The following is a 16,204-nucleotide window of genomic DNA, read 5'->3' as shown; positions in this document are numbered from 1 at the left end:
TCTTCAGTTCTCAGTTGGAGAGCATGGCCAACTTCTGGATGTAACACCCACAAAACTGGCTCCCCTCCCTTTTAACCTGTATTATATTGGGGGGAGAAGAAGGAAAAAAAGGTTTAAAAACCGATCAATATTTCATTACAGGGACTGGCGTTTTATTTAAGAAAGAGGAAGGAAAACTGGCGAAAATCTTATTCATTAGTAGACTGTACAGCGTCAACGTGTTAATAGGTTAGCTCTTAATCTGTGCTCTTTAAACTTAAGTGTGAAATCACAGCTTTGCGATCTTTGTGTTTGGCTGGAGGCAGGTCCTCTGTGGGCCTGATCTGCTGTTGGAGGAGAAAGAAGAAATGAGCCTATCTACCAGATTCAAGGCGAAGTCCCTCTGAAAGGTACCCGGGCTTATATATGGAAACCGAGAAGCCACAAGGGGTTGAGGATTGCTTGAAATAATTACTTCTCACCAGCAGATCACCCCTTTCCTCATACTTGCATTGTTTCTCATCTACCTGGGGGCTACGTGTTATTCCACATGTATATGAGAACACGTGTATGAATGTGAGCACTGAAATCCTGAAAAGAAAAATAAAAGGATTTCCACAAAGAAAGCCAAAACATAATGAAACTACAAACATCCGGTGTTGGCAACCTTTACGGGCCAAGTCTAAGAGGCTGGAAACTGAGTTGGGTCCCTTCACTTTCTCAAGTGTGGGACCTTGAGAAAGTCACTTATCTTCTCTCTGTCTCAGTGTCCACACTGGGGAGTGAGGATGGGAGCTGGAGCAGAGTGTCTTTCCAGCTTTGAAATTCTGTGACCTCTGATGACTCCCTGGGTGGCTGGAATGCATCTGAGAATCTCTAGTTGGATAAATACTGATTGGGCTCTAAGTCAGCTCTGGAGATGTGAACCTCTCCCTTCAAGAAGAAATTCATATCCTTCTCAGGGGCTCCAACAGACTCTGGGGGCTTGTGACCGACTAGGTCAGAAGGAGGAATCCCAACAGAACCCCTTGTAATCGAAATTGGCAATTCCAGTATCTCCCCCACCCAAAGGAAACCCACACCAATCAAAGTGTTTATGTGGGGAAGGGGCCAGAACGAAAGCGAAAAAAGTGGGAGCAAACCGGAGGCTGAACTGAAACTAACCAAACAGGATATTCCTAAGACCAATGAAAATGCCCCACAGTCACAACATTTGAACCTTGGACTCGAGCCACGTGAGCCTTTCCAAGAAACCCTAGCGTCTTTTCTGCTGTCTAAGGTGTCAAGCCGATTGCACAGCAGCTTCTAATTGCACCAAAAACTTGTTGGTAAAGCCTAGGTGAGCCTTCTTTAGATCAGGCCGTAGAAGGATGGCGGTGATCCCTTTTAGGAGCTGGACACCACCCCGCCCCCTCCCGGCCCAGATTCCTAATCTTAATGGAACTGAGAATTCAGAATGATTTTTTAATGTCTCGTTGGATTTTTAGACTGTTAATGTACCGAATCCTTCTCATTATTACTTTATTGATTGCTCATTGACCAGCCCCCTTCAAATCGTATTAACCACCCTCTGCCGGTTTAGATTAGGAGAGTTTAAAAAGCACCTTTCATTACTCCCCCCACCCCTGCCATGGAGTTGAGACTCGACGGCTTAATGGGAGCTCTAATGGGGCAGCTAAGAGGAGAGGGGCCACGGTCCCTGCCGATTGCATTAATAGCTCAAAGGGGGCCAATACAGAAAATTAGCCGTAAACGAGCTCTGGAGATCTTCAAATGAAAGAGCCATTTATCACGCTGGCTACCTTCACTTCACTCGTTTGCTCTCTCTACTGGGAACAACTCATTTCCTCTTAACTAAATTACTTCAGAAATGTCAGCTAAGCCCAGATAGCAAACATAACAAGAGAGCTAGCCTATAATCTGTAGGGTGATATCAACGTGGGGGAAAAATTGGACTGGTAACATTCTAGGAGGGAGAACTTCCATAATTAGAGATACACAAGCGCGACACATAGAGACGTATGTCCTTTATGTCTAAGTCTTCTGCCTCCAATCCCTAAAGAGGCAGAGACACCAAAACCTGGGCCAGTTGCTGCCTTATTATTAAAGAGGTAGACTGTAAACATCTCTCCAAAAGCCGATTAGAACATAAACAAAGCAATCAAGTCCCCTGCCAGTTGTCGAAATTTAAAATATTTTGTTCAGAAAAATGTCCTCACCTCCTCTTTTAAGGAAATGAAATGTTTTGGAGTCATCCCTTATAAAGGTGGGGGAGGGGCAAAGATGGGAGACCAGAGGGCAGGGAAGGCGCTAATGAACCCATAACCTTATTTTAAGTGGTTCACAGTGATCTAGGAAAGTAAATCAAAACCACTTATTCCTCTTTTGCCCATGGCTCTCTAAAGATTTTTTTTTAAAATATGATATTAGGGTCTTTTCTTCATGTAATAAAGCAAATACCTGAAATATTAAATAATGAAATTGACCTAACACTTCCTATTCATACCACACTCCCTAAATCAATAAAGTCACTGGGATACCACTTAGGTGTTTTAAGCTGCACATCTTCGAAAAAGCTTTGGGGACCATAGAAAGCACTCAGTGTTTCCAAAACAGAACCGGCGACGTCATTCAATATTCTCCTTTTCTTGTTCCTGGAGATACTCATATTCATAAATATTCACATTTCACTAACAAACATATACAAGCCCTGAAACCAAAGCATCCTACATCTAAGAATATTTTCAGCTCCGTTGTGTTAGGCAAGCTAAGTTCCAAATATTTTTATTGGCCTGGCTATTACTAACATTTCTGATTGGTCATCACTTGGGCAAGCCCCCACTCCCAGCCCAAAGGCTGTTTCTAGGACACAGAACCCTGAGCTAAGGGGTTCTAGCTTTCCATGAAAAGGCACGGGGAACTAAAACAGAAAAGAGACCCCCAAAAAGCCAATGAAGAGGTACCTCCCTTTTCCCCCACCCCTTTATCCCTCACCCCATCCACCAGCAATTAACCAGAAGATAAGACCCAGGAGGAAGTGGTGAAAGTGAGCTGTCAGCACAGTTGCAAATCAAAGCACACGAGCTGGGGTGCCCTAGCAAACCCAAACCCTGGCATTAAAAACCGAAAGGATACTATTTAATGCAGAGCGAAGAGCGGGAGAGACGTTTGAAGCAACACTTAAAATAAATGGTTACGCCGCTAACCCTACTCTTCTTCAGAATATTACATTCCAAAGCCAAATGGCATCACTTCAAGTACAGCTCCCCCTCCCACCTCCCAAAGAGCCTTCTTCTGCTTTTGTAAGAGAAGAATATGCAGAGGCTTGACTCCACTTTACTTTCCAAGGCATCCTTTTCCCTTTTAATTATTTTCGTGAAAGTCATCTGGCTCAAATGAATCATTAAGTGACTAGAGCTAGGGACTGTTGACACCAAACAGAAGGACAGAGCCTTCTCCAGCATCTATGAGAAAGGGTTACAGTAGTTAAAATCATAGCCCCAAATACCGGTTCTTGCGATAATTAAAGATTGCACTGTTTACACATTCAAGCTCCTAAATTTGTGGCATGTGAGTGACATTCGGGCCTTTCGGCAGCCACACTAATCGCCAGGCATTCTCTCAGTGGCTGTCAGAGAAGAGGGGGGGAAAATTAAGCAGCTGCAATACGCCCGAAATGAGTTATTGTAATTACATTTAATTAGTTTAATTAGTTAATGATTTTGCTTACAGCTGTACAAGAGACTGCAAACATTTGTTAATATCACATGCCCTTTAACAGTATGGGGTGATCCCACAGTCACACTAAATCATGAACGCATATGTAGGAAGATTGAGAAATGTACAGAGGCCGGTTCAGCTTCTCAGGAAGAGCATATTTAGCGACACATTTGGCACAATTAAAAAAAAGAAGAAGAAGAAACAACTCATAAAACACAGAGAACTGGGAACAAAATTACCACCAAAAAAAAAAAAAATCAAAGAACAAGGACAGAGCTGTCTCAATGACATAGGGTTTAGCCCAGCAACCTTCAGTTATCAGTGAAATAATCATAGCATATTTCTGAAAGCAGTGATTCCCAGCCAGTCCCATACATGTTGATAGTTCAATTATTTAAGATGTATCTAGAATTTCTACTGGATGTACCAGGAGAAAAATGGCAATAGTTTCTGTCCCTCTGTCTCTCTCATCCGGGTTTCTGCCTGCAGTGCCCCCGCCACCCCATTTCTTCTTCCCTACCTGCCTTCTCACCCAGTTAGCCGCTATGCTAGGACTGTGAGCAAACATTTGTATCCTACAAAATAATGAAATCCTTCAAAGTGAAAACTCATCATAAAGGCAGGAATGCACAGGAAAACTTTGCTTACTTTGTTGGGGGGGGAGAAGAATCCATACCTTTTTTAATGACAGACTGGTCCAATAGATTCATGCTGCTGTTATTGGCATCTTCAACTGACTGTGAATATAAAAACATCACTATTCAAATCGACTGGATATTAAAGAATCGCACACATAAATCATGTCATTCCAAACAGGAGTTTCTGTTATTTCCATTTATATTAATTCACAAAGGGAGGTTTTATTATTATCATTATTACCTCCAAATGGACACAGAAATGAAATTCACCCAAATTATAAATTCTTCCAATGGAAGAATAGCAAACAGGAAACTGTGAGAGACGTCTGGGTGCAGGATTGGTTTAGCTCTCATATTAAACATAGATATTACATAGACACATAAACTTTTATATTATTTGCTCTTATGAATTGTGAAAATTTGGCAACAGCTGAAAAAGTCTCACCAATATTAGTAAGAGCAATTTCTCATGTCTATGCTATCCCAGTGCATCTTAACCCCAGAGTCATGTTACAAATACATAATAGTTTGCATTGTAGGATTTTAATTAAAGTCTGAGCAGTTTGGAATGGAATGCAAACAGCAACACACAGGAACAGGTTTGCAGGCTGTCAGGACCGTACACCCACTGCAGTCCCCACACATCCTTGTGCTCTGTGAGCTTCCTGCCACTGGACAATGCCTTGGAGGAACCTGCGCAATCTGCTCCCCCTCCCAACCCTGCCACTGCTGTTGTCCAGCAAGAAGCACACCTGTTAGGAAGGCAGTAGCTACAGACACACAAGTAGGATCCTCGGAGTCAACACCCAGATAATGGCAAAAAAACATTCATCTTCCTTGCCACAGTTTCATCCCAGAGAAGCAACGTTTCAACCCTACGTATTGGCTGCACTTCTGAGGGGAAATAGCTGTTAGAATGATGTTCACGCTGTCAGGATGCCCCAGAACAGTGTTCCAGCTGAGCATCCAGGGCATCCAAAAGCAATGGATCCGCACCTACTCTCCAATGAAAAAAAACACTAAGCCTTGCTGCAACGTACAGCTGCTTTCTCGATCCTTAGAAACCCAACTTTGGACCAATCTGTCACCCACTCTACAGAGGAGTGAAAAGCCAAGCAAGGGCTTGAGAAGGAGGTTGTGTTTAGACAGCACCTCCCACCCTCTCAAGCTGCATCCCCAGACAGGGCGTGTGTTCATCACAAGGAAGAGACTGTCTGCCCCAAACAAGCAGCACATTAGAAAGGAGATGATCTAATCAGGGGCGCAGGGTGGGGGTGGGGGGGGCATGTTAATTTGTTTCTTTTCGTTTGTAATAGTCACTCTTCTGTTCTCAGAAAGAGGAGGAAAATTGTTATTCTCCATAAGAGCCCTTTTCCAAGTTGCAACATGCCATCTACATCTTAAGACACAGTAAAAAGCTTTTTAAAGAAATGCTTCATGTAACTTGTTCGGAACTCCCAGGGGACCCCACCATGCTCACGGGCGCACACGCGCAGGATGCACGCCTTGCTGTGCTCACGTGTCTACACTGGCGACGTGTCCACGCAGGACAGAAATATTCGCCTGTGTCTGTGGGCGGGCAGACCCGCGATCTCACGGGCCCGGATGGCGCGCCCCCGCACCTCACCCTCACGTTGGTACGTAAATATGTATATACGCCTCATCAGCGACGTGGGGTAGTTGTGGTAGTTAATGAGAAGGCTCTTGTCTGATTTTCTATCTAATTACGGCCGCCTGCTGGGTTTTTGTACAGGATATTCACGCAGCATGCTGGCGCTTAATCGTCACAGGGAGGATCGTAAAGATTTAATTAGGACTGCATGCGGAAGCTCAGAAAAACAACTCAGACTCGTAATTACTAGACTTCTTTAGTTAAAAGTGATACCAGGGGTTGCTTTTAGACACTAGGGTGTGTTTGAGTGTGTGTGGGGTGTGTGTGTGTGTGTGTGTGTGTGTGTGTGTTGGGTCTTTGACTGAACGTCCTTATGTGTTGATGCTCTTAGGTAGCAGAGCTGATCTGAGTTTAGAGAGCAAAGATGGGAAGAAGGAAAAAGGTGTTCACAGCAACTAAACAAACCCCAAACTAGGTGTCATCTCTCTCTTTCTGATGCTGTTTTTCTGAGTTTTAAACACCGTGCCCGCCACCCCCACCCCCCCGCGTGCATGCACACACACACACACACACACACACAATGAGTGAAATGTAGCATACCAGAACCCAAACAGCGATTTGCTAGTTTAATAGCCCCTGTGAGTAAATTGAAATAGAAATTGACAGGGTTTTATAGTTTCATTTAAAAAATATTAGAAGCATTTGGTTAATTAGCTCTCCTCCTTTGCTTCTCTCACGGTCGGGGCAGTGGCCCCGCGTGTGTGTCTGGGTCACACAACATCCTCCCCCAACCCTGCGCCAGGTGAGTACCCACGGTCTGTGAGCAGCCCCCACCCCAGCCCCGGCAGCGCCCTGGGATCTGCCAGGCCCTCCGCCGGGTTGGGGTCGGGGGGCATCTGGAACACACACTAGGCCCTTGAGATGGAAGAAGTGACCACGGTCCAGGCCGAGGCACCTCTGGTCCTTTTTACAGACTGGTGGGGCACAGTCCACTCATGTCCTAGTAGCTGCTGGAAACACTGAAACCTCAACCCCTCCTGCAACTTGAGCCCACGCCCCACACTCCAGAACACTGGGAAGTGGGTCCTCCCGGCTTGAATAAGGGGAAGCAAAGCCTCTGAAGTCTGGTGCTAGGTCCATCTCCTCCCCCATCTTTCTTTGTCACCTGCCCCATGTCACACCAAGCACACTCGGGCCTCAGGAGGCCTGTCATCGCCGTGGGGACAGACAGAGATAGCCCCTTCTCCCTCCCGTCATTCCCTTCCTGGGACAGGTGCGTAGTGTAACCCCCAGGACCCCTGGCACTGAGGGTCAACCCCAGAAAGACCCTCGGGCCTCCCCATGTCACCAAGAGACCTGCTGGGGGGTGCTTTAGGGGAGGAATCAGACAGAGGTGGGATGGGCCTGCGCCTTCTCAGCTCTGGCCTCTCTCCGCCTTCGACAGAGGGAGGTCTGAGCTCCGGGAAGTGATGCTTGGACAAGGGTGTTCTCCCAAATGCACAATGACCTGGCCCTGCCTTTCTCTCACCCCTTGCATTTGACCAAACACGCCAAACTCATCACAATTTTATCTTAAAATAACAACAACAACAACTAAAACCAAAGAAATCTCTGTGGGCGAAATTCCTGGGATCAGTCGCCTGAGCCACTCAGCCTGCAGGGTGGTGGTGACACAGCCAGTGTAGCATTGCCAACAGCAATGCTGATGAGTTGATCTACTTTCATTATCTAGCACTTTGAACCGTACCCAGAAAGGTTAATTTAAAAACTACCCCCCTAGACACATATTACCTCAATGCATTAAAAAAAAACTATTAAATATTTCCTTTCTCAAATGATATTCTGAAAAGACAAGGAAAAGTTGAGCTCTGTTAAATCAACCAAACTACCATTCTTATTACTATGGGTAAATCCAGCCACAACTCAGGTGATGCCATCAGTTTTGGAAATATTAAATGACTGAATTCCTTTGAAATTCCTGAGTTTCCTTTAAAAGTGAACCAGCATAGACTACACCCAGACAGCGTTTAATGCTGTCACCACATTATAACTGTACAAAAATACTTTTTCTTCAGCAAGGTAAAGAAGGACACAGGCACCCTTTCTCTTTCCCACTTCCTTTTTCCTTTGCTTAAGAGGTATGTCTATAGCGATGCATAATATACACAACCATGCCAATGAGACTGAAGCATCAATTGTATGCCTTTCAACCATATTTATCTTTTCTGGAGACAACTTAAATTAGGGAGCAAAAGGAGACCTGCTCAGAATCACCCAGACAGTTTTGAGAAATCAGTTCTTTGATGTTTCTTTGTTTAGTTTAACCAAGTATTCTCAACCAAATCAGGCTCCATTGTGTAGGTTGCAGATGGGATAGTGGGATCTGGGGAGGGGGAGTGTTTGGAGCCTTTTGTTTTAAGAAACAAACATGTGATGCCTCTTCTACTGGGGTGGTGACTCTGGGGAGAGGAGGGTCTTAGCGCAGGGGGAGGGCTGGAGAGGGGATGTGGAGAATATTGCTCCACAGTCATTTAATGGTCTGAAAAGGTGAAAAAGAATCTCCAAAATGGTATGTCTCCTCATGGATTCCCAAACAGAATGTTGGTTTTCTGGGCCTCTCCCCACAAATTTTCCATTTTCCGGATGATGACTCTGGAACTCAATTATCTTGGAAGAGGTTCTACAGCTCATGGGACATTCAAAGTAAGACCTGGCCTGGACAAAACAGCACACGTTTTTCTTCCAGTGTGCACTGTCATGCTTCAGACTGTCTGCAAATCCAGCAGGAGCCACCACAGAGGACCCTGCACCTCCATGCTGCAGCTTCGGCCTCTGGGCAGCTGGGACTCCACCTGTCATGTCAGGGGGCCAGGCCCACTAGGGGACACACATGGGGGTGGGGGTTAGGAGGGTACCCAGCTTGCTCACACAAAGCGCAAGAGAACAGGAAGGAGTCCCACAGCTAAGGCAAAACAAAAACATCTAGCCTAGATCCTGATGATCCTAAACTAGGAAAATACCTATATTTTTCTCCTCCTTGATTTCATGTCTCCTGGCTCTAGCTTTCATCATCGCACCTCCAGAAATCGCCATTAGAGAGCCGTCCATGTGTACACACTGACATACGTCTTGTCCAGCTGGTCCCATTCTAAAGATGGAAACTACCTCCCCCAAAGGAGACAGAGCTGTCCCTCTCCTGTCCCTCCCCCCTCCCGGGGCATTTGTTATTTGTTTGTTATCTTGTTTGTTTGTTTGTGCGCGGTTACCTGGACGTCTTCCATTCCGGGGTGGCCGAGGCCGTGCAGCGAGAGGCTGTCACCCATGCCCGCGTCCAGGCCGTGGTGCGCTGAGTGCAGGAGCACGTCCGGCCGGCGGACAGAGTGGTAGTCCCTCCGGGGGTCCAGGCCCGAGAGCTGGGGCAGGGCGGCCCGAGGCTGGGGCAGGAGGGAGCCGGCTTCTGAACCCACTTCTTGCCGTTGCCGTTGCCCCCAAGGATGCTGCTGGGGCTGGTGCAGGGGGTTCAGGGAGTAGGGGTCGTTGACGTGGGAGTAGGGGTCCTGGCTCTGGTGGTAGGGGAGCGGCTGGTAGGGGGGCGGGAAGTAGGGCGGCTGGAAATCTGACGACGGGGTGTGGGACAGCGGCGGGGCGCTGGAATAAGGTCCTTGGGACACCGAGCCCAGCTGGGAGAGTCGCGAGCTGTGACTCGGGACGCCATCGTGCCGGTCCTGGGAGTGGAGAGGACAGAGGGAGAGAGAGAAAGAAGGGGAGGGAAAAAAAAAATACAAGCGACAAATGGAGAAGCCCGGCTTCCGCATCTTCTTCCCGGGACAGGGGAAGAAGCGTCTGAAACTTCAACTCGCAAGTTGACTCAGAGGTTCATGATTTCAGCGATTCCAAACGCAAGCTTTAGGGGGAAAACGGGGAGAATCACCCACTTAACCAACATCTAAGCCTTCTGTTGGGGTGCAAAGCCGGCAGAAAAGGGTGAAGGTAAAGTAACTGTGTGTCTGGGTGGGGGGGCATTCTAAATTTCCTAATAAATAATACAGGAGTCTGACATACAGTATTTGCTCTTCTCTGTGCTTTAAACTATTTTTTCCTAACTTTTCCAGAGGTCCAAAGAAGAACAAGTAAAACTTCATACTATTTGCTTCTCCTGTTCAAAACCAACTTCTGCCTTCCTGGCAACCCAGCTGCTGACCAGGAGCTCCCCACACAACCTGGTCATTCCAGGAGATACAGGAATCTGCCGGATCTGAGGTTCCAATCACCCCTCCCTCCCCAAGAGGAATTAAATAATTTATGTAGTGTTTGATTGAAATGGATCTCATTCAAAATCATATCCCGAGTCCCTGTTAAGTTGAATTGTGGTTCACAGGAGTTCTTTCTAAGGGTGCTTTTCTATATCTAACGCTGTTCTACTCCAGGCTGTGAAAATGAAGGACCTGGGGTGGGGGTGGGGGTATAAACCCCCAAAAGGCCCAGACAACCCCTAACTGGAGTGCTAAACTCCGTGAAAGGGTAAGGGGGAGGTGTGTGTATGTGTGTGTGTGTAGAGAGAGGAGTGCTTAAGTTTCTCCCTCTCTGTGGAAATGCCATGGTGAAGTCCCCGAGGTTCTTTTTGGAGAAATAGTCACCTAAATTTCCAAACTGCAATGGCAAATAAAAAGTTTGTCTGTTCGGCCTCCCCTCCCTCCCCAGCTGACTCATGGAGCTCAGGCGAACACACAATACAGAGAAGCAGCTGCAGCCTCGTCCAATTATGGTGCTAAATTACCAAGCCAAAGGCGCTCGAAGGAAGACAGAGACGGGAGTGAGAGTGAGGCACACACACAGAGACAGAGACAGGGAGACAGTTGAGGGGAGGGAGCATGCAATTCTGGTACAACGTGAATCCAAACTCACCATGGATGAATAGGTGTGGACTAACATCTGGAAAAAAAAGCCTGGTTACTGCTCAAAATCAAACAATGCTTTAAAAAAAGTCAAGGAGTCCAGCAAAGGAACAAGCTGGACACAGGAGCCGGGCTTGAGGTGTATCCAGGACAGGCCATCAAAAAAAAAAAAAAAAAAAAAGGAAAAAGAAAAAAAATTACCCCCCCCACCCCCAAACGAGATTGGCGACGCCTGTCACACACAGACAGAGCTCTTGTTCATCGGTCTCTTGCAGTCTTTTTGGTCTTTTTTTTCTTCTGTGGTTCTCCGGGGCTCCAGATGCAGTCCTCTTCCGCCCGAAGCTGGGCTCAGACTGCTCAGGCGCCCCTTCCTCCCTCTGCTTGCCTACACCGCCTCATAATAATTGATATTCATGACTATTAATATTACACGAGTACTTTAAAGGGAGAATGGAGGACAAATGGAGCGTGAAGCAGCAGCGGGCGCAGAGCTCCCCTACTATTGTAAATGACGTTCATTCAGTGGAGAATTACTAGATGTAATCAGACGAGGGGGCTGGCAAAGGCAGACAGGGGGGAAAAAGTTTAGCAGGAAAGAGGCAGAACTTCAATTAACTGAGCCCGGGACGCGCGTAAAGCAGCCCCTGCTCCCTGGGACAAGGCGGTGACGGAGAGAGCATCGCTGGGGGCTTGTGCAGTACGGAGGTGTCCTTGTTCCTGGAGAGGGACTTTTCCTAAAGGGAAGAACGGATCGCCCTAGGTGCTTCGCGTGCAGATTAAAAAACAAAATAAAAAGGCGTTGCCTCCTCCTTTGGAGGGGAGAGCAAAGTAAACCGGTGGGCCCGGTTGTTTACAGTGACGTTTGCAGGCTTTCATGCAGACTGGAGACTATGCCTATTTATTAAAGGACAGGCGCATGATGGGGGCTTTCCATCCCTTGTGCAGCCTTTCCCCCTTTAGTGCTCATGCAGTCTGTACTTTTTTACTTCGGTTTAAAATATATGCAATCAATCTTGTACACTAAACTTATCCTTCCAGGCAAAGCCAGGGGCAAGAGAAACCCTTTCTGGATGCTTCAGGAACCCGTTCAACTGGCCTGACTGCCATTTCTGTTAAAGTTCAATCTTCCTCTGGACTTAAATAGCTCCTTCCACCGAGCTCCGGGCTCTCCTATATTTTTGAGCAGAAAAATTAGGCAGATAGGAATACCCGCAATATTTTCTGCCTCGGTCTCTCTCTCCTCCCTCCCCCTTTATTCTCTCCTCTTTCCCTCTTCTACTCCACCCCTCCCTCTTCCTCCCTCCCTCCCTCTCTCCCTTTCAGCTTTCACCTCTCCCTCCCTTCTTTCCCATTTAGCCAGTCGACTTTCCAGACTCTTAGAAGGAGTCTTATCCTGCTTCTTTTCGGAACCCGGTGAAATCCCACTCTGTAGCCCCCCAGCTATTTATACCTTGGGCCCTGTCCCCGCCCGTGCCAAGCCCACTTCGGGCGCTCACATTCTTTACGGTAGTTCTAGCGCGTTCGACTCGACCATTATCCCGCCTGTTAAAGAAAGAAAAGGAGGACGAACCGAAACAAACCCCACCAGGCGGAGGCGCGGCTCTCCGTTACAGTCTATACACAACCACAAAGAGAAAAGGAAAACCCCAAACATCATTCCGCAGAAAGACGAATCTTTCTCACTCTTTCTCTCACTCACTCTCTCTCTCTCTCTCTCTCTCTCTCTCTCTCTCTCTCTCTCTCTCTCACACACACACACACACACACACACACACACACACACACACACACACCCCAAAATCAGGAAAGCTCCGGGCATGGGTTCCGGGCCCTGCCCGCGAAACTCTGTAGGGAGGCGTCTGAGCGCGCGCGGGTCCCTCGGAGCCGCAGCCTGGGTCACGGGGCTGGGCGGGCGGCGTCCGGAGGAGCCCGTTCCCCGGGTCCGCAAGGCGGCTCCCGGCCCGGCTTTCAAGAGTCCGGCGGGGTGACGGTGTCCCCCGCGGGATGGGGAGCCTCCGTTCGTCCCTCCTCGACTGCTTCGTCCCACCGAGCGCTGCCCAAGCCGATCGCCCGAGACGTGGCTTGCCGTCCTCCCTCCCTTCTCCGAATTCCCCTCCTGCCGATCTCCATCCGATGCCCGCTCGCCAATTTCCACCTTCCGCTTCTCCAACGCTTCTGCCCCTTTCCCTTCACCTTCTTCGAAAGCTTTTCTTTCTCGATCCTCTCCTTCGACGTCTCCGAAGCCTTAGCTTCCCTCCTTCCCCTTGCGCTAATTCGGGGGCTTCCAGGCGGGTTCAGCCGCAGCGAAGTTCGGCGGGGCCTGGGCCGCCGTCCCTCCCAGTCCCGCCGCCCCGGCCGCGCGCAGCGCCGCAGCCCCAGTGCCCCGCCGCCCCGCCGCCCCACAGCTCCGTCGGCGCCGGAGACCCGAGAACAGAGCACATAGCCGGCGCGCCAGGCCCGCGGGGAGGCAGGCGGCCGCCGGGCTGCGGGTAGCCTTCCACCCGGGGGAAGTCTCCATAGCCTCAGTGCTAAAGAGCCGCGCGCACTCCACCCGGGTAGAACATTTCGTTAAAAATGCTAAGACGTGGGGCAGTTTGGACGTCCCGACCCTCAAAGAAACAAAACACGAGAAGACAAAATAATAAAATAAATTAAAATAAAATAAAATAAAAATTATTTTTTCCACTACGGCTCCTTGGCTTGTGCTCTCTCTCCATCCATCTAGCCATCTAGCCGTCTATTCGTCTGTTGACCACCCGCCTTCTAATTTTCGTCCTCTGCCTAGATACGTTTGTTACCGATTTCAAAATTTTATTGAAAATAAAAATTAAAAGCCCGCGTCTATTGCAAATGAGGCTTGAAAACCTAATTGTCTCCCACACTCAAAACGAGGAGATCCTCTGCCTTTATCAGTCTCTATTTTCTCTGCCCACGTTCAGTAGCACCAGGTTCCCTATCAGAGCCTAAAAGGGGGGGGGGGGAGAGAGAGAGACAGAAAAATAAAATAACAAAACAGAGAGAAACCTCCTAAGTTAAAGTAGTCGGAGTTCCACCTTAAAGTTCTTTTTCAGAATAGCAAAGTCTCACCAAGCCAGCTTTACTAAAAGTTAGAGAAAGCTGAGAAAAGCGACCGGAAATCTACGAGCAAAGAGCTTAAAAATATATATCAGTTAGGGTGTCAAGAATCTCAAATTCTCTATCTGCAAAGCTCTAAGATGCATCTGGGGGTGTTGGCTCACCTCATAGATATCTTCGTACTTGACATTCTCCACGAGCTTCCAGAGCATGATGGCAGCCTGGTCTCTAGGAGGTGAGTGCATTCATGTGAGGAGCAGATGTCTGGCTTCTGAGGACTCCGCTGTCTGTAATGATCCATCTATAATTGGAAATGGGGGATACACACCAAATCCGACGCTCCTCTCCCATCGCAACTTATATCTGTTGTCTCAAACAATAGGCTGGAGAAGTAAGCCTCAGCTGAGAGAAAAACATTATTACACACACAGGAGTTAGATGCAACCCACAGACATATATATTATAAAAACCATAAACACGTATTTACACCCAGACACCCACATTTAGTTATATAAGCACCCCTGGGTCACACAGAGTCTACAGATTCTAAACATGCATTTAAAAGAGAGAGAGTTGGTCAGCGTGATTAATATAAACATATACATTTTAAAACCTCTATATTGAAAATGATGAATCATTGTAGCCACTGACTAAAGTCTTGACAATTCAGAAGGAGAAACCGGGGTGCCAACAGCTCCCCATTTTCTATGTCGATTTTGAAAAGGAGGACCATTATTGAGATTTTTAAACACAAAAGCTCCTATTCTTGTGTGCTCAGCTGGAGGGTTTTGAAAGCTGGATTTGGGAATTTTAAGGGTGATCTGTCTGTATTGGTGACTGCACAACTTTCTTTTAAAAACTGTACCTTAGTCACTGTAGGACAAAAAAGCCAGCTTCACCAGTGACCATTTCTAATATTTTCTGGTCATTTTGTTCAACACATTTAAAAACTTAAATATGGTATGGACCACCTCAGTCTGTGCTGCTTATTGCTAAGGGTTGTTTGTATGTGTTTTCAACAGATTCCTTGTGCCATTCTTTTCTTGGCTGGAGTCTCCATTTTATGAAGTTTTTTCTTTCCTTTTTTTTTTTTTTTTCATATGTTGGGAGCAACATACATGCACAATCACACAATGTTAATTTCTTAGCAGAGGCATGAGACGTTTTATATTGTATCTGTTGTCTAGAACTTTTAAGTGGTTTTAATCATGGAAAGTCAAGAAGGGGTCACCTGAGCCTTTGGAATGACTTAAGCAGAATGTTTTTCAAGGCGACAGTGAAAAATATTTTAGGAAGTGTGGTTTTTTGTTTTGATTGTATTTTTTTCTTAGGTGATTTGTACAGCTTTTTTTCCCCAAAGGAAAACAAAAACACCCACAAGAACAAAGTTAACCCAAGCCTCGAAAATGGGTGTCCTTTAAGCACAGGGTTTCTGAATTTCACGACGAAGTGACTACCCTCATCTCCCGGTTTCCCACCCCCTCGATTTTTCCACTCCCTTCCAGGGTGCGGAAGGATCCTCACAGCCAGAAGGGAAGTCCAGTGGAGGCTCTCTGCCCCTGGGGCAGAAAATAAATGACAGGAGGGAATGAGGAGGGACCAGGGCAATTTGGGGTGGAAGTTATTAAACCTGATAAGAGTGAATCTGCAAAGGGCGATTGTCTGTAAATCTCAGGACTGCTGAGCGCTGCCTTGCGCTCGGAGCGGGCTCCGGACAAGAGCGGCGGATATCGATTCGATAAAAACCAGGGAGATGCATCGTAAGGTGCAGAATGAACACTTCTGCGGATTTTTTAATCTAATTTTTAAAAAGAGAAGTCAAATGAAGGGAACTCAAAGAAGGTGCTTCAGAAGGAACTTCAGAAATAAGCTCTTTCTTCATTTCCAGTTTAATTTTTATGTTTCGCCTTTCCTTCTCTCCCTCCATCCTGTTTTCCTCTCTCCCTTCCTCTTTCGTTCCTTCGTTAGTTCCTTCCTTCCTCCGTTCTTGCCTCTACTTTAGACATTAACAACTTAAATTATACAAAATCTTTACAGATTTTTCATTAGCAGCCTGAGCAAAGATTTGCCCCCAGAACTAATCTGGACGTGGGAAGGCATTCTTCCTAATTTTGTTGTGTGGTGGGACTTGAAATGGCTTTCGCCTTCTCTTTCCAGAACTTAAATCAATCCCAGATCAATATTTTGCAAGATAAATATTATAGACTTGGAATTTCAGATTCTCTAGACAGAAATCTATTTATGGGAATAGCTGTATTTTCTCTTTCATATCTATAACGCCTTTG

The 16,204-nt window shown here is 47.0% G+C and overlaps 1 protein-coding gene across 8 annotated transcripts in view; it reads right to left on the bottom strand.

The window, feature by feature from the left end:
* The window catches only part of TFAP2B (transcription factor AP-2 beta), a 28,835-nt gene extending 14,650 nt beyond the window's left edge, over window positions 1-14,185 (bottom strand). For 2 of the 8 annotated variants that reach the window (XM_013978019.3, XM_013978020.3), the window contains exons 1-3: window positions 14,084-14,185; window positions 9,216-9,674; window positions 4,376-4,436 (exon numbers count right to left, since the gene is read on the bottom strand). In XM_013978019.3, coding sequence (XP_013833473.1) covers window positions 4,376-4,436; window positions 9,216-9,674; window positions 14,084-14,164 — 601 coding nt within the window. In that variant the 5' untranslated portion in view covers window positions 14,165-14,185. 8 annotated transcript variants of the gene reach the window in all.
* Window positions 14,186-16,204: the final 2,019 nt, after the last annotated feature.

This window comes from Sus scrofa, chromosome 7, assembly GCF_054392235.1.
Source record: "Sus scrofa isolate SSC_HxYL_T2T_F1_AM1 chromosome 7, Sscrofa_HxYL_maternal_Yorkshire_Landrace_v2.0, whole genome shotgun sequence".
NCBI classification, from domain to species: domain Eukaryota; kingdom Metazoa; phylum Chordata; class Mammalia; order Artiodactyla; family Suidae; genus Sus; species Sus scrofa.
This window is presented reverse-complemented; position numbering and strand designations above follow the sequence as displayed.